Source organism: Notechis scutatus, chromosome 5, assembly GCF_049901735.1.
Source record: "Notechis scutatus isolate UNSWTSFEM ecotype Mainland chromosome 5, rNotScu1.2, whole genome shotgun sequence".
NCBI classification, from domain to species: Eukaryota; Metazoa; Chordata; class Lepidosauria; order Squamata; family Elapidae; genus Notechis; species Notechis scutatus.
Window position 1 is genome coordinate 68,567,581 of NC_142013.1, and position 23,344 is coordinate 68,590,924.

At 41.0% G+C, this 23,344-nt stretch overlaps 2 protein-coding genes across 5 annotated transcripts in view; both read right to left on the bottom strand.

Annotated features, from left to right (window-relative positions):
* Window positions 1-2,671, bottom strand: part of PHEX (phosphate regulating endopeptidase X-linked) — a 145,672-nt gene extending 143,001 nt beyond the window's left edge. For 2 of the 3 annotated variants that reach the window (XM_026674905.2, XM_087966915.1), the window contains exon 1: window positions 1,999-2,671. In XM_026674905.2, the coding sequence (XP_026530690.1) occupies window positions 1,999-2,122 (124 nt within the window). In that variant the 5' untranslated portion in view covers window positions 2,123-2,671. The remainder of the gene's footprint in view (window positions 1-1,998) is intronic. The other variant, XM_087966916.1, reaches the window with a different exon arrangement.
* Window positions 2,672-8,979: 6,308 nt separating this feature from the next.
* SMS (spermine synthase) overlaps window positions 8,980-23,344 on the bottom strand; it is a 76,426-nt gene continuing 62,061 nt past the window's right edge. For both annotated transcript variants that reach the window (XM_087966928.1, XM_087966927.1), the window contains 2 exons: window positions 11,422-11,537; window positions 8,980-10,968 (listed from right to left, as the gene is read on the bottom strand). In XM_087966928.1, the coding sequence (XP_087823054.1) occupies window positions 10,929-10,968; window positions 11,422-11,537 (156 nt within the window). In that variant the 3' untranslated portion in view covers window positions 8,980-10,928. The remainder of the gene's footprint in view (window positions 10,969-11,421; window positions 11,538-23,344) is intronic.

Consider the following 23,344-nt stretch of genomic DNA (forward strand, 5'->3'; position numbering starts at 1 on the left):
ATTGATCATGCTTTTTGATGATCCCTGACATGGGCAAGTTGGGGGTGGTGCATCCATCCTTGTTTTATGTGATCTTTTGTCAACCTTTGGTACCATCAACCATGGTATCCTTCTGGAGCAATTTCAGGCGTTGGGAGTGGCAGGGGCTCTGTGTTGTCCTGGTTCACTTCCTTCCTCTCTGGCCATTCTCAGTTGGTGTTGATAGGAAGCAAGAGGTCCAGCCCTTGCCCCCTACTTTGTGGGGTACCTTAAGGTTCAGGTTGTGTGCCAGTTATGCCCTTTCCTAGACCAACAATCCTTGCTCACAGTCACTCATACTCTGGTCACTTCCCTTCTTAATTATTGCAACATGCTCTACGTGGGACTCCCCTTGAAAAGCATCCAGAAACTCCAGTTGGTTCAAAATGTAGCAGCTGGCATGGTTCTGTGCAGACCCAGGTGTGCACATGATTCACCTCTCACATGGGAACTGCATTGTCTTCCAATTTGTTTCCTGATGCAATTCAAAATGTTAGTTGTCACTATTAAAGCCCTACACAGCTTGGGACCAAGGTATTTAAAGGATTGTCTCTTTCCAGGGTCTTCTCCATGGTAGCTCCCTCCCTGTGGAACATCATCCCCACAGAGATTAGACTGGCCCCCACTTTGATACTCTTCCAGAAGGACCTGAAAACCTGGTTTTGCCAACTGGCTTGGGGAACCCAGAATGGGATGGAACCCATCAAGTGTATATTGCTTTTTGTCATCAGGAGGGAGAGGGTTATTGCTTTTACTCTTTTAATATTGAGGTGTGGTTTTTTTTTTGTAAGCCATTTAGAATAATTAAAAGTGAGTAGCCATATAAATTCTCTAAATTAATTAAATACCATTTCCTAAATAAAACAGATTTTGCAATAAGCATCTTGTTTTAATAAGTACAGTCATATGGAATTTCCATGCTATAAATTTGATCAAATTTTTAACATTTAAGAGTTGTGACTAGCCAAAACCACAAGACATCTAGGGGGCATCTGATAGGGGAAGGCTGCCTTGCAATTTCTCTGTGGAGCTCATGTGGTAAATGGACCTTGACAATGAACCCCATTTATATATGTCAGCATATATTATGCCAAACCACAACTAAATGTTTGGGAGGAAGTCATCTTTCAGCTACTTTAGTTTCAGCAGAACTGAAGAAGAGAGAAACTCTATTCCCCTCCCTCTTAATAAAGATTTAATTATTCATTTGGTAATCTTTAGTTTTAACACTTCAAAAGTATAGATAAGAATGCATAGTCAAAATGTATAGAATATTTTGATGCACACCTAAGTTTATTTCTTTGATGTACACAATACAGTTTAACTGAAATCAAATGGAATAAGAATCCTCAATAGATCCATTGAGATTATGCATTAATTTCAAGCTTTGAAAGACATAATTTATTTTTATATAAAATCCATGTTAATTGTCCGTAGTTAAAATAAACAATAGTTTGTTTTTTTAATTCCAAAGTAACCCTCACTCTTTTTTAACAAAAATGTTTCCTCCTTTTTCATGTAATATTGTTATCTATTTATAATGCTGGATAATGACATTATGATTAATATTGCTATGGTTTGTTATTCAGAATTTATTCAAGGTTTTAAACTGTAACTTGATAAAATACATTGGTGTTTGTAGACCTTGGTTGCTTCTTAGTTAAAATGTGAGTAGCAAAAAAGAAATAAATGAATAATCCCAGGACTTGTTCAAACAAATAATAAGAGCCATTAACCAAATACTAAATTGCAACTGCTGTAGAATAACTAGAGAAGAAAAGTACATTTCAAGACCTTTCAAGCCTCCAATGCAATCTTTAACCTGGAAACAGAATTCCCACTAGTAAAACTACAGTAATTCTTCCAATTAGAGAACCTTACAATGTGATTAGAAGAGTAACCTAAGGTGAAATGGCTATACTACTGCAGACAAACTTTTGCAAAATTGCATTTATGCTAGTGCAACGGATTGAAACTTACCCAGAAAAAGGGCAATGCCAAGCACAATCGTGCTACTCACAAACACACCAAGGGACAGTTTGAGAAGTTTGCTGGTAGCTCTCTTGTTGGCTGGAACTGACCTCCCTGTTGTCTCTCCTTCCATCAGGATAGATTTTCACAATTCCCTGAAAAAAAAGTCCCTGTTTTTCGTTCTTCTGCTGTTTGTTACTGTTGATTTATAGAGAAGTCCCATCCATGAATCCCTTCTTCAAATCTCTTTTAACGTTGAATATTTCCGCAACTAACACTGCTGTCCAAACTCATTTCCAAATCTTTAACTCTTTCCAAAAATGGGAGTGGATAGGGGGGAGAAAAATGCAGTATTAAATTTCTTCTTTGATCAGCTTGGAAAGGCACACAGTGACAATTTTATTTGTAGCTCTTGTTCGTTGCAAGCAGGGCAATTTTTGTCAGCAGGGCAAGGCAAAAAAAATTCAGTATTGCCCCAATGTATTTCACCATTCAAATTTATAAAATAATGTTTTCCAATCAAAAACTAGATTTGATAAAACTTTGCAAACATTAGATTGATTAAAAAAAAATGTTAAGCAATGTGATTTTCTTCTGAATTTCATTCATTTTCATTCTAGCTGCTGCATCATTTTCCTTTACAGAATAAATCTTCTCCAACTACAACTCCTTTTAAAGCTCCAAGGGATGACTTACATTGTTTTTATTTTAGGAGATGTGTTTATGACACCAAGTGCCAAAGATCAGAGTCATGTTTATGTGGAAGGCAAACTTGTTATTAAAACAACCTACAGATGGGATTTTTTTAAGGCAAAAAAACCCAAACAAGTTACTTTTCAGTGCCTGTGGACTTTCTGAGGGTTCTATGCAAACATTGTGCAAGAATAAAGCTGTAATAAAGTGTTTTTATGAAGACAGGAAAGACAAAATATATTAAATAATTATGTTGAAAGCTGATCTCCTACAAATGTAGCATTTGCACTTTCAAATGTTAAAGCTGGAAATAATTCATTTAGAAGAGATTCAAAGAAACTTGATTAAAACTTAAAAATGACAGACCGAAAACAAAAAGACCACTTTCTTTCTAATAATTGTTTTATGCTTAAAATATAGATTGGATTCTAAGCATCAGCTAATTTGATTGCTATAGCAACTATATTGTGAGATTATTACAATCTGATGTCATTTGAAGTTATTTTCTACAGTGTATTGTTGTTGAATCCTTGTATCAACTTCTACTAGTTATTGTGGGGCAAAATATGGTTTATTCTTAACTGGCTTGAGTACTTCAGAGGAAATATATGGATTTAAATTTTTAAAAACCAAGTACATAAACCTTATCTATCCCAAGGCTGAAGCTTGACATTGAAAGGAATTCAAAGTAAAAACCTGCTTATGCCAAAATCCAGTGCTACCATCCTTTGGGCTTAGAGCTTTTAGCAACGTATTGGTAAGGGAAAATATAGGGAAAAGGGGAGGTTCTTTTTAAAGCATTTATTGCTGTCAAGCAAATTGCTTTGCTGTCTCATCTGCTAAAATGACCTTGGATTTCATATCAGCTTTATTCTATTTGCAAAAATTACTATCATTTTGCCTTTCTGCTCTGTTTCTTTCTTGCATTTATTGCAAATTTACTTTACATTTATTGTAATTCTGCCAGTAGCTCATGATAAAATGGCTTTTTTCCCCATGTCTTCTGAAAATTCAAGTGCTGGAGCTAAAAAGTATAAGTGAAAGATGACCTTTCTCTGAGGGCAAGGCACAGCCAGTGTCTACTGTTATTTTGTTTGGACCAAAAATCCATCTTTTTGCTGCCACTTCACATTATGGTATATATTGTGTTTCCTAAGGGTTATGTGTGTGTGGTGTGTGTCTGTCCATCCATTGGATATCACAAAGTACACATGTCACTCTCATGGCTTTATTATTGCAATCCTCTACATGGGACCACTGGGAAGCTTCACCTTGTCCATAATATAGCAATGTAGGTAATAATGGGCATGCTTATATGACACCTCTCCTCTGCAATCTGCTCATAAAGCATTCCTGGATTGCTCTCAAGTTGCCATAAGAAGGAAGGGGGGAGATCTGATGGAGCAGTTCATTGCTATGATCAGCACATTCCACACATACATTTCTCCAGCTTATGTCTCAAGTTACCAAGCCAAGCTGGAGAGGCATGTTTTCCCACGAAAGTGCTTCATTGGAGAATGTTATTTATGACACACCCTGGGAGGATGGAGGAAACGGGGTCATAGGTGAACAGTAAATTATGTAGGGCAGAGCAACTGCACTTGGGAAAAGTGCTGACATGTTGCTCCTAATAAATAATTGGATTTCTTTAGAAACTTGACTCGAGGCTCATGAATTAATTAGAGCATCCATCAGAACCCTGATAGCCAGTCGGTTCTTCCTTTTAAATGAATCAAAATTACTGGGATTCCTGGGTCCCGGCCTCTCCAATCGCTCCCTGACATCTGGGGTGCATGGAGAGAAACTCAGGCAACTATGGCAGTGGGTGAATTATCCTAAGAAAGCCTGCTCCAAGGGACCGAAAAGGAGGCAGAGCTGTGATGACCCAGGGTGTGGCACAAGGCAACACAGTCAGATAATCAGTAGGAGTTCCTTTATTAGCCCCAATTTTGCCCCCAATGTCCTGGTTACCTTCTGGCTGGAGAAAAACTCTCCCAGGAACAGCTTTTGGCTGCAGAGAATCAAGTCCAAAATGTGGTGAACAAAAACTATAGCTATAAGTCCAATCAAGGCAAAATGAGGTAATAAGGCTGGCAGGGCAGGAGCAAGAATTCCAGACGTGAAGGCACGACAATAACTGAACACAGTTGGGAGGACACCAGGAACACAGATAACCAAAGTCAACACAAGATAAACTCACGTTTGCTCCCAGCAGATGCCACACTCAGCATGCATCTCTTTTAATCTTTCTTCCCAGGTGTGGCTAATGAAGGGAATCAGGGCCCTTTCTTCCCCTGTAAGCCATGCAACCCATGTTGCTCTCTTCTCCGTTCCTGTGTGCCCTAGGATAAAGTGGGGGGTGGGCCTGGGTCTTCCTCTGAACTCCCTCTCCTTTGTTCTACCTCTCCCCTGCTCTGCCCAGCCAGACTTTGCTCTTCCCCAGTTTCCTCCACAGCCAACTGAGCCACATTCCCACTCCCTGTCAGCTGTTCATCTTCCTCCTCAGATTCAGACTCTGACAGGGGCATGACATAGAGCTTTCCCCCAACCAGACTCCGACAGAGCCATGACAGAGCTTTCCCCCAACCAGGAAATTCCAGGACCCAGCAGCCTAATGGCAATAGGAGTGCAGCCCTCCCCAGACATCAAAGCTGAGATGTCTGCCCCAGTGACCAAAGCAAGAAGGAATGAGTATTGGTGGAAAAAAATCCCTAAAGCAGCTGAGCTTGAATCCCCCCCCCCCCAATACCCAGCCGAAGGGGGGAGGGGCTCTGAGGGAGCTGTGAAGAGTGGATTGAATGTGGGATTGGGCACAGGTCAGGCTCCCAAAGACCCGGGTGGAAACCCTGGGGAGTTCCATAGAGCAGCTGAGGGAGGAATTTGACTGTGCCACTATTTGTGAGGGACCCTCATGCTGCCCAAAGGAGAAGGGAGGTGCAGCTGATCCTTTTGAATTGAGGAGACACAGAAGGGAATGCAGCCCCCCTTCTCCAGCCATCAGGAGAAACCCAAGATTGCAACCAGTGTCTCTCCCACACAGCAGCAGACCGCCCAGGGCAGAAACTCCCTCCCACTCTCCAAACTAGGGCCATGAAAGGTGGCGAGCCACATCAAGCGTAGACTTTCAGTGACCAACAGGAGGAGGAAGGAGCAGTGTTGAACAACCGCCTCGCTTAAGGGGAAAATTTTATGAGGACTCCAACCAGCTATCTCTGTTCCTTGATTTGGCTGACATCCACTTAGAATGCTATGGACACCTCTACCCATCCCCCAGAGCCATGGTGAATACCGTCACCCAGGGGCTAGAGGGAGAGGCAAGGGAATGGCTAGCAGCCCTCCACAAAAGGAGAGCCCCTCCCAACCGCAGGATGTAGATGACTTCCTACGACTGCTAGAGGCCAGATTTGAGGAGGCAAAGGATGACCCGTATGTGGAAGATGAGCTCAGAAACCTAAGGCAGAGGGGGCGACCCATCAAGGAACACATCCATGAATTCAAGAGTCATTGGGAAGCTACCTCCTTTACCAGAGTGGCTCTTAGTGTTTTTTTCAGAACAAGCCTGGACAAGCAAATTGCCCAGGTAACCGCCTACCAACTCTTATTTAAGCTTCAATGTATACCTTTAAGATTATAACATTCAATATAATACATAACTTCCAATCGAATTCTGCTTGGTATTCTAAAATACACACTATATTCTTAAAGAAAGATTATATATATATATATATATATATATATATATATATATATATATATATATATATATATATATATATGTGTGTGTGTGTGTGTGTGTGTGTGTGTGTGTGTGTGTGTGTGTGTGTGTGTGTTTTCTTAAGTTTTCGTGGGTACTTACATGTATGGCATTCAGCTTTGTTCGGTATTTTCCCACGCCATTGTAGTTGTGCTTTTAAAGTTGTAGCAACGTTTTGGCAGAATCTCATCTGCCATCATCAGGCTTCTGATTGTGTCCGTCTGTGAGTCAGGCCCCCACAGTTGTTTCAGTTTTAAATTTGGGGCAGCCTCTTGCTGTGCCAGAATGGTTTTTTCTTCATCCAGATTGGTTGGGAATCTAGGTCTGTGTTTATTGGTCTTGGAGTTTGCTGTGTTCTGCTTGATTGGTGTTTCTAATATCTTCTGTCTGTTTAGTGGCTCTTTTTGTGTCTTGATTGGTTGGCAACATTGTGTTCCTTTATTGGAGGCCTTTTGTGCAGCTTGGCTCCGGGTAAATGGACGGCTATCATTTGTTAGGAAGCTAGGTTTCATCTTCATCTTCAGTATCCAGAAATCTTTATTATCCCTTTGACATTTTATTTTCAGCTTAAATGCCTATTGATGTCAAAGTGGATTTTTTTTCAATTTCTTGCTTAAGTCTCTTAGCTGTCAGTAAAGGAAGGGAAGAAAAAAACCCAAATCCTTTCCCTTCCCTCTCTCCTTCGCTGCTTCAAAATCATCTTTGGGAACAATGTTATTTTTTTATAGTTTAAATTCCAGGGTACCTTACGTTGTTGCTTTTGCAGTTTAACCCGGTCAACCAAAACTTTCTCTTCTTATCTTCCTCCTGCACATTCTTTTCTGGTTGAGTTCTTCTTTGAGGTGGTCATTTCTGACCACTGCTGCAACTGCCTTCGGGAAAGGGAGTAATGGCCAGCTGAGGAGATGTGGCTCTCCTCAACCCTGCTGGCAGTCTCCCCCTCTTCACTACCTCTACGGGGTGGCTTAGCCCCGAAACCAGCCAGCTCGGGTTGCTCCGGCGGTGAGCACGGATCAAAACCACGCACGATCGCAGTTTTGGTCTGTCGGCGAAGGAACTCAAACTGGAAGTCAAGTCTATTGTTTTTCATTGTAGTCTGCTATAGCCTGAAATCACCTTTAACCTCCGTCCCACTCCTTCCCCTGCTTCACCACCTATTATAGTCAAAAGTGAACATTTTGAAGTTCAGGCAATCTTGGACTCTAGGAAATTCCATGGGGCCACCTAGTACCTGGTGGCATGGAAACACCTCCCTTTCTCCCAGAACGAATGGCTTCACAAGAAACATGTACATACTTTAAAATTAATGTTTACATCACTTGTACCCTGACAAGCCTGATTGTATATTTTGTTGTCTCCCCTTCCCTATTTCTATTTCCTTCAGGTGGACTTTCCATTTTTCTAGGGGGGTGGCACGTCAGGTCCCATAGATAGGGATGCTATCATACTGGTGGGAGGGGGGAGGGATCTCTATATGTGGTTTCTGTTTCTATTTCTTACTTTGCTTTGCTGTAACTTTCAGGGCCTTGGGAGGGGGAATGGAATGTGCTTCAAGCAGCTGCCTTATCTCCTCTCAGAAGAAGTGCAGCAGCATTGCCTTGGAGACTAAGTTTATCACCTTCTCTGCTGGCTTCTCTGCTGGAGTTTCTCACACATCAGGATTGACTCGGTGATGTATTGGATTTTGGGAAGGGTTCTGTCTGCAATGGTTTAATTTATTGTTTCAAGTGGGAAAAGTCACTTCCTGCTTACCTCTCTTGCTGTCAACTTCCAATAAAAGTTTCCTTTCGAAATGGATTTATTTCGCTTTCTTGAGAAGATTGGCAAGGCAGGACCTTACATTCTATGTATTTTAAAAAGGTAGCTCTAGGTTCGTTACAAGCCTTGTATGACTTCTGCCTAGGATAGCCCCCTGGAAAGATGTGGCAAATACATTTAACAAATAAATGAATAAATTTCAAATCAAGACATGAGGTTTTTTTAAAAAACGCATAATTAAATATTTAAATATATGTATCTTACAATTCAATGCAAACCTAGATATCTAAAATGTTCTGCTTGCTTGCTACAGATCTCCCACCACAATGTTTTATCACTCATTTTAAAAAAAAGAATGCCAACTGATATTCAGAAAAATGATTTTGTGTAAACCTGTGTTTTAAAACCACTACCAAATGTTGATTCATGCTTTCCGTTCATGTTTGCCTACAAATCTCTAGTAGATTTACATAAAAATATAGCTTTTCATTCATCAAAACAATTAATTGAAAGTTTGCACTTTATCATAGTTTATTAAGTGGCTTCATTCAACACATAAAATTATAATACAACTTGCTTTATGTGTCTAGTTTGTTAGTATATGACAACTTCAATGTGGTAAATTCCAGTGTTTATAAAATTTAGTGCCTATCAGATTATCATGGAATAGACTATCTTCTCTTAACTACATCAGGAAATTATATCTGAATTTCTTCATGTAGTGTATTGGCCTTTCACTAGAAATGGAGTTAAGAGTTTTGGGAGCCAGTCTATAAACAGTCTTCTTTAATTAACAATAAAATAATTTTATTGAATGATTTTTAAGATTGAAAAAAAGAAGAATGGTACATTTTAATTTTTCTTGCTTTCTTATTGCACCAACATTACAATAAGAACTATATCTCAACAATTTTCAGGATCTGTTTATAGCAACACAATGAGCAAACAAAAAATCAATACACGCAGATTTTACAAAAATATAATTTCATACCATGTGCAGAAACATACCGGGAGACATCGATCCAATAATCTAATAGGCTTCCACATGCATATTCAAATAGCGTATATGTTAATTGATTACTTAAGAAATAAGATTTATCCCATCCATACGGTTGGGCTCTACTGGCACAAAATATAAATACAAGATTCATAAATGTCTCAGATCAACATGGTACCAGAAACGTTTTAGGTCCAGACCACACTGAATGAAATGGGACGTGCCTTGTGCTGTACAAATCTATCTCCCATTTATCATAGATAAAATTGGTTAAAGGGAAAGTATCAGGTCGATCATCGTGTCCTGCCATTCTATTGGAAGTCGGGGAGGGGAAAGGAGGCTTGCTGGCATTTTGGCATGCTTTTGCTTTTGCTGTACTGCTTGGGAATTTGGAAGTCATTGTCTTTGGAGATGGAGTGGACTCTCCCCCAGCAGATTCCAGCCTCGCGACATCACATTGGCTGCCAGTAGACTGGTTAGGTTCGGCTTGGGGAAACTGAAAGAATTGCTTTGTGCTTTATGCAGGATTTTTCAGTTTCTGCCTTACTTTCCTGCAATTACTTTCTCTCAGTAAAAGTTCTTTCGATTCAACTTAATGGATTTAAGAGTCTTGCTTTCCTGAAGGACCAGCTGGGGCAGGTCCTTACAGCGAGTTTCTAGCATATTGTCTATTTTTAATGTATATTTGTCCCTCTAGGATTAGAATCAATATCAAAGCAAAAAGGGCATGTAATCTTACATATATTTCAACTTTTCATATTTAATTTGGAAAAATAGTCTACCCCATAGTTTTAACACTTGTTCGATCTACTATTCTACCCTACTTACAATAAATACACAGACTGATTTTGATTGACATTTCACTACATACTCATTAATTCAGTAACACTATATTCATTTATTTATTCAATCAATCACATTTATGTCGCCACCCATCTCACAACAAGCGACTCTGGGTGGTGTACAATAATGGTGTACCAATAATGGTACAACACTATATCATTATTAAGTAGCTCGTAAATCTTACAGGTGGAAAGATAACAATTTATATCTTTCTAAATTGAAAAACAGATGATGAAAAAAAGAAACTAAATAATTCATTTCTTTTATAACTAGGGTCAAGTACTTTCATGCTAATTCTTATGCAGCAAAGACCATAGATTTTAACACTACCACGATGGTAAATTATGATGGTGCTTTTGTGTCACTTTTTCATAATGAAATTTTATTCACCATGAAAAAGTTGTAAAAATCCCAGTGAGTTAGAAGGTATTATTAAAAAAATAACATCTATTCTTAAATTTCTTTCAGGGAAGCACAGTGATCATTTGACAACAAATGCACAAGTCACACCATGATTATTAAAGTGATGAATGTTGGAAAAAAATCTACAGTATCACACTAAATGCTAATATTGACTTTTAAAACTGGTGTTCAAAATTCTAAAATAAACATAATAAAATGATCACATTCTAAAGGTTCAGTGCATTCAGCAGCTATAATTTTGCTGCTAATTCAGCTAAGTTGACTTCCAAAAATAACATACTAGTTCATCAAAATATACATTGTGCATTTGCTTTTAAATTAAAATAATAAAAACCATTTAAAGAATTATCAATTGATAGTGTGACTAAGTTTCAAAATAATCTACAGCATATAATTTAGAGTCAAGACACCAAGACAAAGCATGTGGCAAGCCTACACGTTTCACGCAGCATGTAGCTCAGTCTTTCAGCTTCAAATATCAGTCTTCTTCCAAATAGTATAAAATACCCATCTAAAAGATAGTCAAGGAATCCAATGTTTTGTTTTCTCATAAGCTTCGTTTCCCAACACATATAAGTAAGTATCATTTCAAAATAAATAAATCTTCATTACTTCCAAAATAAAACAAGAAACTCGTTTTAGCATGCTTCATCCTTTACATCTCAGGTACAATTTTTTTTTAAAAAAATGATTATACTGCAAAGCAGAAATTCTTTGATGATTAAGATATTAAAATTATGATTGCTGAAGCATCAAGAAAATTTGCATTAAAAAGTTGTAACAGAGTATTTGTATATTTTCAGGATTATGAGTTCTTGCCCAAGGATTTCTTATATTAAGACAGTACACTGTGTTAAGCCATAATATACTTTAGATTTAACGTGTCATTCTGGTTAAGCCAGCTATGATTTAGCACCAACTGAAATAGGATTGTTAACAAACATGGTTTCTTATTGAAGGATACAGCTCCATGTATGAGGGGACACATACAACTTCTTTTGAGAATTCCACAGGACAATATAATCTGCCAAGCTGTTCTTCATAGAGCGACAAGGCTTCTGTGAGGTTGACACAATTTCCCTGCAAGGGAGCAGGATAGAAAAAACTGGGTCAAACAATCAGTGGAAGGGCAGAGGAGGCAATTATATAAAAGGAAACATTTCATGAATTTCATGGTTCTTTATTATTAGAAGACTTTATAATGTGAGTGTGTATAACTATAAATATATATTATAATGACTACTGCAACAAAGGGGAAGCATAGAAGGGGAAAAATAAGAGATCACTTTTACGAAAATGATGTCAATCAATTGCAACAAAGGCTATTATATATCACCAAATGATAATCTTATACAGCATATAGCAATTAGAATGGAATATGAATATTCCAAGGGCAGATAACTAAGGATATATTTTCTTATTTTACTGCTGTTAAAATGCTTTTTCATTAAAAATAATATTTTTGTTAATATTTAAAAAGTGGAATCTATCAAAACTATTACAGAATAATAGCAAAATATTATTTAAACAAGATCAAAATGTTACATAAAGCTTAGATAGTAATCTAAAATTAACCACAATCAGCAGTGGTTATTTGGTTCTGCTGTCTTTTACAAAGCATATAATTTTGCCCACCTCAAATTGAATAGAATAGTACATAAATAACCTGTGTATATAATTTAAAAATCACAAACAGAAACAAGGCACTAGGTAATTCATGGGACAACCTACTGAAGTTGTTTAATGGCATGACCAAATCTATATAATGTAAGTAATCTAAAATCTTGTTTCATAGACCATCATTCTTTTTATCCAATTCTAATAATCATCTTCAAAAATAAATAAATCAGAAGAGACAGTGGGCAAAAAAAATAGATGAAAAATGTAATTATTTAAGATACTCAATATGCAACACTGCATTTAGCAAAGTTTATAAATTTCTTTTCCCTAACAGTATTTATATCAAGAACAGGTAATATTCCACTACATTTGATCTGTATAAATTCATGCTTTAGGATGATTTATTTGCAATCAATTTATGCTCTTATAGATCCATCAAAAAATCTGTATAATTATATATACTGTACTTTAAGGGAAAATGAATGTGAGATGGAAGAAAGATTCAACCCTGAAAAGTTTCTTATAGTTGGCAGCTGAAATGGGTGCATGCAAGATCTGTCCACAAAGTCTATACAAAGCACACTAACTGTGTGCAATGCCTGAAACAGATTTAAATGCTTCACTTACACATTTCTCTACCTTACATTAGTGAATGTTTTCTAAACAAATGTATCATGTCATTTCAAATCTTTTCACCAATGAAACAGAAATCTCTAATACAATCAAGTACCATATTTTTCACACTATATGATGCACTCTCCCCCTCCAAAAGTGGGTGGAAATGTCTGTGTGTCTTATAGAATGAATGCTGCTGAAGCCCGGCCCACCCGCCGGCCCCCACCCTTCGGCCTCTGCCTCCCAGCAATTTGCCTCCTTGCAGCAAATAGCAAACAGTCTGGTCAGCTTCAGCAAAGCAAGATTTAGCACGAGCATCTGATTGGCGGTTGGATCAGCCTCCTGGAATACCACCGATCAGCTGTTCCAGGCTGCGGGGATCAGGCTGAATCCCAGGTACCTGGAATGGGCCAAAAATGGGGCACATGGAAGCCAAAAGTGCAGAGACGGTGATCTGCGGTGACAGGCAGCGGCGATTCCTGCAGCCTGGAAAAGCTGATCGGCGGTATTCCAGGAGGCTGATCCAACCGCCAATCAGCTGCTCGTGAAATCAGGCTATGCTGAAACTGTTTGTATTTCAGGCTATGCTGAAGCTGACCAGGCTGGATTTATTTATCTATTTATTTGTCAAACACTTAGAATATAATAGAAATAAGAATAAACACAAGTTTAAATACATGAAATAGGAACTAATAATTGGGGACAACAGGACAGGGACGGTAGGCACGATTGTGTGCTTATACTCGCCCCATACAGACAACTTTGGAATGGGGTGAGGTCAGTAGAGGTTAGTTTCAGGGTAAAAGAGTAGGAGTTTGAGCATGTGATAATAGAATCAGGTAGTGAGTTCCAGGCATTGACCACTCTCTTGCTGAAATTGTACTTTCTGCAATTAAGTTTGGAGTGGTTTACATTAAGTTTATACCTGTTGTGTGCTCTTGTGTTGTTGTGGTTAAAGCTGAAATATTCATTAACTGGTAAGACATTGTAATATATGATTTTATGTACTATGCTTAAGTCCAATCTTAGCTGGCGTAAGGGTGATAAGGTGCTTTGCTAATTCATATTACAATTTAAAACTATTGGTGTTGCAAATCAACAAGAATATAGAACTTTAAAAGGGGCAACATGGTTCACATATGGCCCAATTAACACCTGGAACTGATTGCAGCTGCAATTTAGAGGAAATTATTGCATTTCACTAACATAATTCAGATGGGAAGAATCTTTTAAGGAAAACCTTCCGAAGCATTTATTTACCTCTAAATCATCCAAGATTTTGTAAGGCTCACCAAATATTGGCCACACCATCCTAGTGTACTACATTTCTAGCTGGTCTTATGTGGCTTTTTAAAGACAAGGAGGTTGAATTGCAGTCCACAACTCTTTAAACATTGATGCCACTGCTTTAGAATTTGATGCACAAAGGTACTAGGATGGAAAATATCTCTGTAAAAATAATGTACCCTGGCTCAATTCCATATTTTGCCATGCTGGATAGGGATAATGAAGTTTTTATTCTCAATAACCCCAGAAAATGCCATTAGGAAATCTGAATTTCAACTATCTAATTGGAATGATATTAAGATCTTGAGTACACCTCATGAACCATGCCTTGAATAGTAACTTCCAGAACATTTAATTTTCTACTTGAATTCCTATATTAACAAAATAATAGATTTTCATCTCATACTTTGGAATATGAATCTCAGGAGCCATTATGGAACTATAGGGCTTGATAAGCAAACAGTTTAGTAATCTCATCACAAAGCCAGATTATCTCCAATAATCTTTCTCTAGGGAAAGAAATATCCAAAAATCTTGTAATCTTTACTAGCAATTGTTCTGAAAGCTGGCATGCTTTATACATTTATTTACCTCGCTTTAATGCATAAAATAAAATGAAAACAACTTATAAAAAGTTATAAAATTGAAGTAAACCAGTTTAGTTTAAGTTCTGGCACCAGAAACCAGGAGACTAAGTTCTAGGCCTCCCTTAGGCATAAAAACTAGCTAAGTAACTTTTGGCTTAAGTAACTTCCTCTCAGCACAACCCACCTCACAGGGGTAACTGTTGTGTGAAAACAGGAAGCAAGGATTCTAGGGCATATTCATCTCCTTGATTTTACCAAATATAACAGGGTGAAATAATAACATAACTATGTGGTATAAAACATCAAACTATATTTTTATAATTATAGTCCTATGCATTTTCAGAAAAATATTTTTTTAAATTTTGATATTTTGGCAAGTGAAAATTAAAAACTTTGAGAACCACAGAGCATATTTAATCCTTAATAATGCTGATATAAATAATAGCCAGACAAGATAGTGTATTTTTATTACATCAGGTATATTTGTGATCTAATTGAAGCATAGTGATCAAATTAATATTGGCTATTTGCTTTTGTTATGAATTGCTTATGCTACTATATATTTGTTAGTGATCAAATCAATATTTGCTGTTTGCTTCTAATATGATACACTGCTAGAAATCATTTGTTAGGAATTGAGCTTTGTTATTGGCTTCTGCTTATATTATTGTATACTGGGATGTCAAACTCATGTTGTCACAGCGGTGCCATGTGACGTATTGGGACTTTTTCCCCCTTTGCTAAACTGGCCGGGGGTGGGGCCAGCACGTGATACATCCGGCCCATGGGCCTGAGTTTGACACCCCCGCTGTATACTGTCAGAAATTAGTTGTTAGGAATTAATTTTAGCTTAGTAAAGTGTAGCCTTGATACTGGTTGGCATTAGTGCAAAGCTTGTTATCTCGCTTCTGTCCTTTGATTCAAACCTAGGTACATCCTTGAAAATATAAAAGAAATTGTTACTCAGGAGTATCAGGCTCCATAGATAAAGGAACCAGAGTAGGGAGTTTCCTGCCTCATAGAGAGTACCACAGCAGGGAATTACCTGAAAGTATTCTGCTGAATAAACAACTTGGCCAGATAGGGAAATCGCCCCACCCCAATACACGGCTATAGGGATGCTCCGTAGATAAGGTGGTCAGAGACAGGGGCGTGGACAAAGAAACTTTGAAGATAAAGACCCGCGTTGATATTGAACCTTTGTCTCTGACTGGGTAAACTTTATCTCTAACAGGGTAAAAATGTGTATAATTGGGCGTTGTTTACCTGAACGCCACTTTTCCTTGTAGGCAAGACAGGTCAGGATGGGTGATACTCTCCTTTAGCTGCTGAGGATTGAGTCTGTGCAAAAGGCTTATTAGCCTAGCTCCGCCCACTCCGGGTAGCCCCTCCCAGTTTCTGTGAAGTTAGTGTGACAGACCAGATTACCTCTGAGAAAGGGAAACAAAAAAACACGAATATTATCTGGATCCCCCCCTCGGGTCCCCCGAAGGAACAGTCCCACATGGTGGGGCTGACCTGTCTTGCCTACAAGGAAAAGTGGCATTCAGGTAAATAATGCCCATTTTCCCTTGTAAGGCTGTGACTGGTCAGGATGGGACATACCAAAGCAGGGTTGTCCTCAGAAGGGTTAAGACTGGTCGTGTTGTTCACGGTCCAAAACAACACATTGCAGGACCCGTCACCCAAATGCCGCATCCACTGAAGTGAAAGAGTCCAGGCAGCAGTGACAGATGAAAGGCGAAGGTGACGTGGCTGCTCTGCACACCTCCTCCACTGACGCCTGCGTAGCCCAAGCCTCTGTAGGTCCCCCCCCCCCCCCCCCCCCCCCCCCCCCCCCCCCTGCCGGTGCCGCGACCCCCCCCCACGCTACCCTTTTCCGAGTGGAGGCCGGTCAATGCCCCACGCCCTTCCTCCTCATACCTGTCTCCTTCCTAAGTGACAGCAGGGACCAACTGGAATAGGCTTGAGCAATACATGCCTTGATCCTTCTACTCACCGTAGATGGGGTCACCTTACCTCCCAAGGTGGAAGGTTGGAACAAAAACTTTAAAAATAGAGACACGCTCATTTGAAAAAAAAAAAAAAGGAAGAAGAGGGGGCCCCGTCTCTATTTTAACTCATGGAATTCAGCAGTACATTTAATATAAACCTTCAAGGCCCTGCGCACATCCAAAGTATGCCAAGCCTTTTCCAACTCATGGACCGGATGAGGGCAAAAATCCGGAAGAACCTGTTCCTGAAGGAGGTATTGACCTTAAGAATAAAGGCCGGATTTAACCTTAAAACCACCCGGTAGGGATGGAAAATACAAGAGGGGGGTGGAAGGATAGGCCCTGCCGGCCGGCTTAGATTACCAGACAGAATCCCAATGTATGTTATTTTTTTTATAAAAACCCAAAAAAAAAAGAAAAAAAAAAAAACCCCCCCCCCCCATACCCGTGTAAAGAGAACCCCCTCTTTTTAAAAGAAAAAAAAATCCGTGCAACACCCCAAAAAAAAAACCCCTGGAGAGAGGGGAAAACAAAAAAAAAAAAAAAAAAATTAAAAGGGGGGGGAGGTAAAAAAGGAAAAAGGAAGAAAAGGATTAACAAAATTATTCCCTCCCCTCCCCCCCCCCCCCCCCCCCCCCCCCCACCCCCCTCCCAAAAGTTTTTTTTTTTTTTTTTTTTTTTTTTTTTTTTTTGTCTTTCCCCAACCCCCTTCTTCTAACCCCCCAACCCCCCCCCCCCCCCGCCACCAACTCTGAAATTCTCCTCGCCAAAGTAACTACCAGGAATGCCACCTTCAGGGTAAGGAGGTGTAGGCTGGACTGTCGAAGCAGTTCAAACGGAGGTTTCGTCAGTGACTGCAAGACCTTGGTCAGATCCCAAGTGGGGTACCTATGTACTGTAGGAGGACAAAGGTTGGTCACTCTGAGGAACCTACGGACTGTAGGGTGCTGAGCCAAAGAGTCTAACTTTCCACAAGTTAACATTGATGAGATGGCAGATACCTGCCTGTGGAGAGTGTTGGTGGAAAGGCCCTTATCCAGGCCTGCCTGCAGATATTCCAGAATAGCAGCCACCGAGGCTTGTAAAGGTGAGATGTTAGACTTGATACACCAAGAAGAGAAGGATTGACAAGTAACTTCATAAATACAAATTGTAGAGGGTCTCCTGGAGTATCACCTTGTTGGAGAGTTGGGTGTTTTTTAAGATGCCTCACTCAATCGCCAAACTGCCAGATGTAGCCACTGAGGCTCTGGATGAGTCAGGGACCCCTGAAGAAGAGAGACATCCTCCTCAGGAATCCGCCAAGGGTGAATTACAGACAGGCCCATCAAATCAGCAAACCAATGCCAGCAAGGCCAAAAGGGAGCCACTAATATCACCTCGGCCCATTCCAACAAAAATTTCCGAATCACAGGTGGGATCAGTGGCAATGGAGGAAAGGCAAACCAAAAGACAATCCAGGAGGCCAGCTGCTATGTAAAGTGTTGGTCCCTTCTGCCCCCTGGGTGAAATATCTAGTGAAAAACCTGGGCAATTGAGCATTAAAGGAAGTGCTTAAAATGTCATCCAAATAACACTGTAGCGCACTGGGAGAACGAGGGTGCGCCACCAAGGGAGCCAGAACTTTGGTAAAGACTCTAGGGGCAGAGGATAACCCAAAGGGAAGAGCCCTGTACTGGAAATGGTGCCCCTGGTAACAAAACCTTAGAAACTTTCTATGTGAGGAACAAATGGAAACATGTAAATAGGCTTCCGTCAAATCTATGGATGTGAGGAAGTCCCCCTGCTGAATGCTCTCTAGAATGGAAGGAAGAAAGTCCATCTTAAATGCCCATTTCAGGTCAAGAATTGTCCTCCACCCCAACCCCCCCCCAAGGCCTTGGGAATAACAAAAATTCTAGAATAGAATCCCATCCCCTGTTGTTGTAGGGGAACCTCCTGGATGGCCTTGAGATCTAGCAAATGCTGGATGGCCGACTCCATCAAACTCTGTCTCCCAGCATCTCTAGACAATGGGCAGGAGATAAAGAACCTCAGAGGAGTGGAGTAGAAGAACTCAAGAGAAAGACCCAATCTAACTATGGACAAAACCCAGGCGTCAGAAGTAATACCCTCCCATTGGTCTGCAAACCATGCTAATCGGCCACCAATGGGAATAGACTGTGCACTAGCGCTGGTGATGGTACAGGTGACTTCCTCCTCCTCGAAAGGGCCGTGTGGCAGAAAACTGCTGTTTGCCCTTGCCTGAACGGTCAGGAGGTGGTTCCTGGCGTTGGTAAGCAGACTTGGACAGACGTTGGAAACAGGAACTGGATTCCCCTCTGAACTGAGGATGTTTGAAGTAAGGAGTGGCTCGATGTTGAGCCCTCTTGAGAAGCAAAGGAAGAATTTTACGCTTATCTTTGGTTTCAACTAAAAGGGGCTCGAGGACCTCCCCAAAGAGCTTGTCGCCTTGGACCGGGGCAGACGCCAACTTCAATTTTTGTCTGCCATCAGCTTGCCAGTTGCGCAGCCAGCACATGGGCCTGGTTGCCACCGAGGAAGCGATTGTTCAACACGTTTTTCCTCTGCCTTGAGGACTTCCTTCGGACCAGATGGAGCCGACAAGGAAGAAGCCAGAGCTGCTACAGAAGCATCTACTGTGGGAACCTGGAGCGTCTCGGTGAGTTCAGGTCCCACATTAAAGAGGCCAGAGGACTGGGCCCTAAGGCAGGAGCTTCCAGCTGTTTCCTGATCACCTTCAGAAACAGTTTAGGAGGTGGAACCACTTCTTTCCTCACTTCCGGTTTGTCAAACAGAACATCTGATTCCTCAGGAGGAAGTGAGGCCGCTACCTCATCAGCAGCACCTTTCTGATTGACGGTGTTCCTCGCCTTGAACAAGGGACTAAACAAGGTGTGTTTAAAACAATCTGTGAACACAGGAATCTCACGGGACATGCCTTCATCTGCTGACATATCAGATTCTGGCTTGTCAGGTTCCCCCGCCAAGGATGGAACCACTGAGGTAGCAGGAGCGAAGTCCTCAGCCAACACAGAAACCGGATCCTGGATAAAGGAACCTCTTTCTGACAAGAGAGCTTCTCGAACCCGGGACCGTCTTTCCGATAAATCAGAAACAGCAGAAGAATGTCGGGTCGCTCTCTGCAAGCCTTCTGATGCCCTTCCTGATGTCCTTGTTGATGAGGATCTGTAAATTTACAGGAACATCAGAGTCAGAAGGTTCAGCTGGTCTGAGGCCAGTAGCAGAAGAAGGAAAAAAGGGTTCCACCCTCTGCTTACTGCGTCCACGCTCTTGCCAAGGTACAGCTTCACCCTCATCAAACTGATTGCCTCCCTCAGAAGCGCCTCTCCTGGACACATCAGTGGACCACATCTGGATGTCAGGTCTAGAAGGTCCAGGCTCCTCCAAATCCACTTCACTGATGAGTGATGCTGGAGAAGTAGCTCTTGTAGGTATTAAGCGAGTAGAGGCCTGATGCACCTTGGCTATCTGCTTCTCTATGGCCTGATGGCGCCTGGAAGCATCCTTCTCCTGTACTTTAGAGGCCTTCTTCACAGGCTGCTTTCCTTTGATAGAAGCAGCAGGAGCCACCTTTTGAGGCTTGGCAGCTTTAGAAGCTCTGGTTTCCCTTGGGGGCTTCAGCCATCTTGGAACAGCAAGGCCTATTCTGGACTGAAAGTCCTGTGCAAGGAGGAAAGCACATGAAGGGATTTATAAAGGACTTCAGGGGAAATCTTCTCCATCCCCACACCAATCACCACTCTCTTCTGCCCTATGCAACTTCAGCAGGATGTTTTAACACATCCTCCTGGGACTCATACCCTCCTGGGCCTAATAGGGCAATAACTATAAACCAGGCCCGACTGGAAGCCCAAGGGTCTTGTCTACCACAGGATAGGGAAACCAATCCCCTACCGGTAAAATTATGAAAAGCTAGCACCTACCCTTCTATGTCTTCCTCAGGAACAACCAAGACTGATGATGACAAAGGCGCAGGAGTGGTGGGAAAAAGAAAGGCCTCTTCAAAATGGCCACCTTGTCTTTGATCACTTTCCAAACTGGCCACCAGACACGAGATCTTCACAAAATGGCTGCTTCTGGCCACGGGGCTCCTTTCTTCGTCCCCAGGGAGTTACTGTAACTCCCTGGAACTGTGTTGCTCTGCAGAGGCAGAGGAGCTTCCAAAAGGCAGACTCTTACTATGCCTGCTTCACCATGGGGATTGGGACAGCCCCACGGCTCTGTAAAGAGCATGGCTGATGCCCACGCTCACCAATATGGCCACCTGGCCGAAGCTTAGCCTTCTCTTTGCCATGGACAGCCCAAAGCGGCCCCGTGGCTTTGTAGCGAGGGCAGAAGCTGCCGCCCTCGACGAACGGCCCTCCAGCTGATCGATTCCTTCCTCTTTGCCCCGGAGGGCTGAAATGGACCCCTGCAGCCTGCTCCGGAACTCTGGAGCAGTCCTCAGCTATTTGATGCTCCCGAGACCTCAGCTGAGAAGTGGAGCGACAAATTTAAAAGGAAAGGGCAAACGGAGGCTTTTTTTCCCTTTTAAAATACAAGAATAAATTTTTCCTTTGCAAAGCTGTCTTTGGTCACAAAAAATACCCAAAGGCAGGAGAGGCAATACTCTGTGTCTTACTCTGCTAAGGACTGAGTAGAAACTGGGAGGGGCTACCTGGAGTGGACGGAGCTAGGCTAATAAGCCTTTTGCACAGACTCAGTCCTAAAGAGCTAAAGGAGAGTATCACCCATCCTGACCTGTTGCATCCTTACAAGGAAAAAACTCTGGGCCACTCTCACAGAGGTGTGGCTATTCCTTACATGCTTTTTGACTGTATGTTTTGGAAATAGTTTGACGCAGATTCTTTGTGCTTTGGCTAAAATAAAAAGCTAAATACTTTTGCAAGCCTCGTCTCGAGTCTCACTCTGTTTGGTATTTCAGTGGCTTAGGAAATGCCTGGGACCTTACATAATAAATATTTAACAACTATCATTCTATGAAAAAGCTAATGCTGCCACAGTCTTATCAGATTACATCACTCACAACTTAATTTAAATGTACCATATAGTTCCAGTCTCTGAATTTGTTAGCTGACATTTTTAGTAATAAAACTCCATCTAGTGGTTATATTCAATAATGGAGTGAAATGGTATTCAGGCACTAGTAAATAAGCTACCAAATGTGATACACTAAGGCAGAGTTGTGGTATATGGCTATAGTTAAGCACAATAAAGAAAAACAATAAAATCACAACACAGTATAAGCTATAGCACATCACAATAATATAATGCTTAATTTTAAATTTTTAGTTAATCTCAGCACAATCATAATTTAATCAGTATATAATTAATTAAAAAAATGAGTCAATTACATGTTAGCAACAATGGGGTGGTCATTGACCTGGAGCCAGACATCCTGGAATGTGAAGTCAAAAGGGCCTTAGGAAGTCTTAGCAACAACAATGCTAGTAGAGGTTACAGTGCTCCAGCTGAGCTATTCAAAATCTTAAAAGACATGCAGTAGAAGTGCTACACTCAATTTGCCAGCAAATTTGGAAAACTCGACAGTGACCAACGGAATTGGAAAAGGTCAATTTACATTCCAATGCCAAAGAAGAGCAATGCCAAAGAATGTTCAAACTACCACACCATTGCACTCATTTCACATGCTAGCAAAGTTATGCTCAAAATCCTACAAGCTAGGCTCCAGCAGTATGTGGACCAATAACTACCAGAAGTACAGGCAGGATTTCGAAGAGGCAGAGGAACTAGAGTACAAATTGCCAACATATGCTGGATTATGGAGAAAGCTAGGCAGTTCCAGAAAAACATCTACTTCTGCTTCATTGACTATGCTAAAGCCATTGATTGTGCGGATCGTAACAAATTGTGGCAAGTTCTTAAAGAGATGGGAGTACCAGACCATCTTATTTGTCTCTTGAGAAACCTGTATGTGCATCAAGAAGCAACAGTGAGAACTGGACACAGAACCACTGATTGGTTCAAAATTGAGAAAGGAGTTTGGCAAGGCTGTATAATGTCGCCAGCCTATTTAACTTATATGCAGAGCACATCATGAGAAAGGTGGGCTAGATGAATCACAAGCTGGATTTAAGATTGCTGGGAGAAATACCAACAACCTCAGATATGCAGATGATACCACTCTAATGGCGGAAAGTGAAGAGGAACTAAAGAGCCTCTTGATGCAGGTGAAAGAGAGTGCAAAAGTTGGTTTGAAACTCAACATTAAGAAAACTAAGATCATGGCATCTGGCCCTCTCAATTCCTGGCAAATAGATGGGGAAGAAATGGAGGAAGTGACAGATTTTATTTTCCTGGGCTCCAAGATCACTGCAGATGGGGACTACAACCAGTAAATTAAAAGACACTTGCTCCTGGGGAGGAAAGCTATGGCAAATCTAGACAGCATACTAAAAAGCAGAGACATCATCCTGCCAACAAAAGTGCATATAGTCACAACTATGGTTTTCCCAGTTTCAATGTATTGTTTGTGAAAGTGGGACCATAAGGAAGGCTGAACCCCCAAAAATTGAGGCCTTTGAATTATGGTGCTGGAGAAGACTCCTGCAAGGCCCTTGGACTGCAAGGCGATCAAACCGGTCAGTCGTAGAGGAAATTAACTTTGACTGCTCTTTAGAAGGCCAGATCCTGAAGATGAAACTCAAATATTTTGGCTACCTAATGAGAGGGAGCAACTTACCGGAGAAGAGCCTAATGCTGGGAACAATCGAGGGCAAAAGAAGAAGGGGATGGCAGA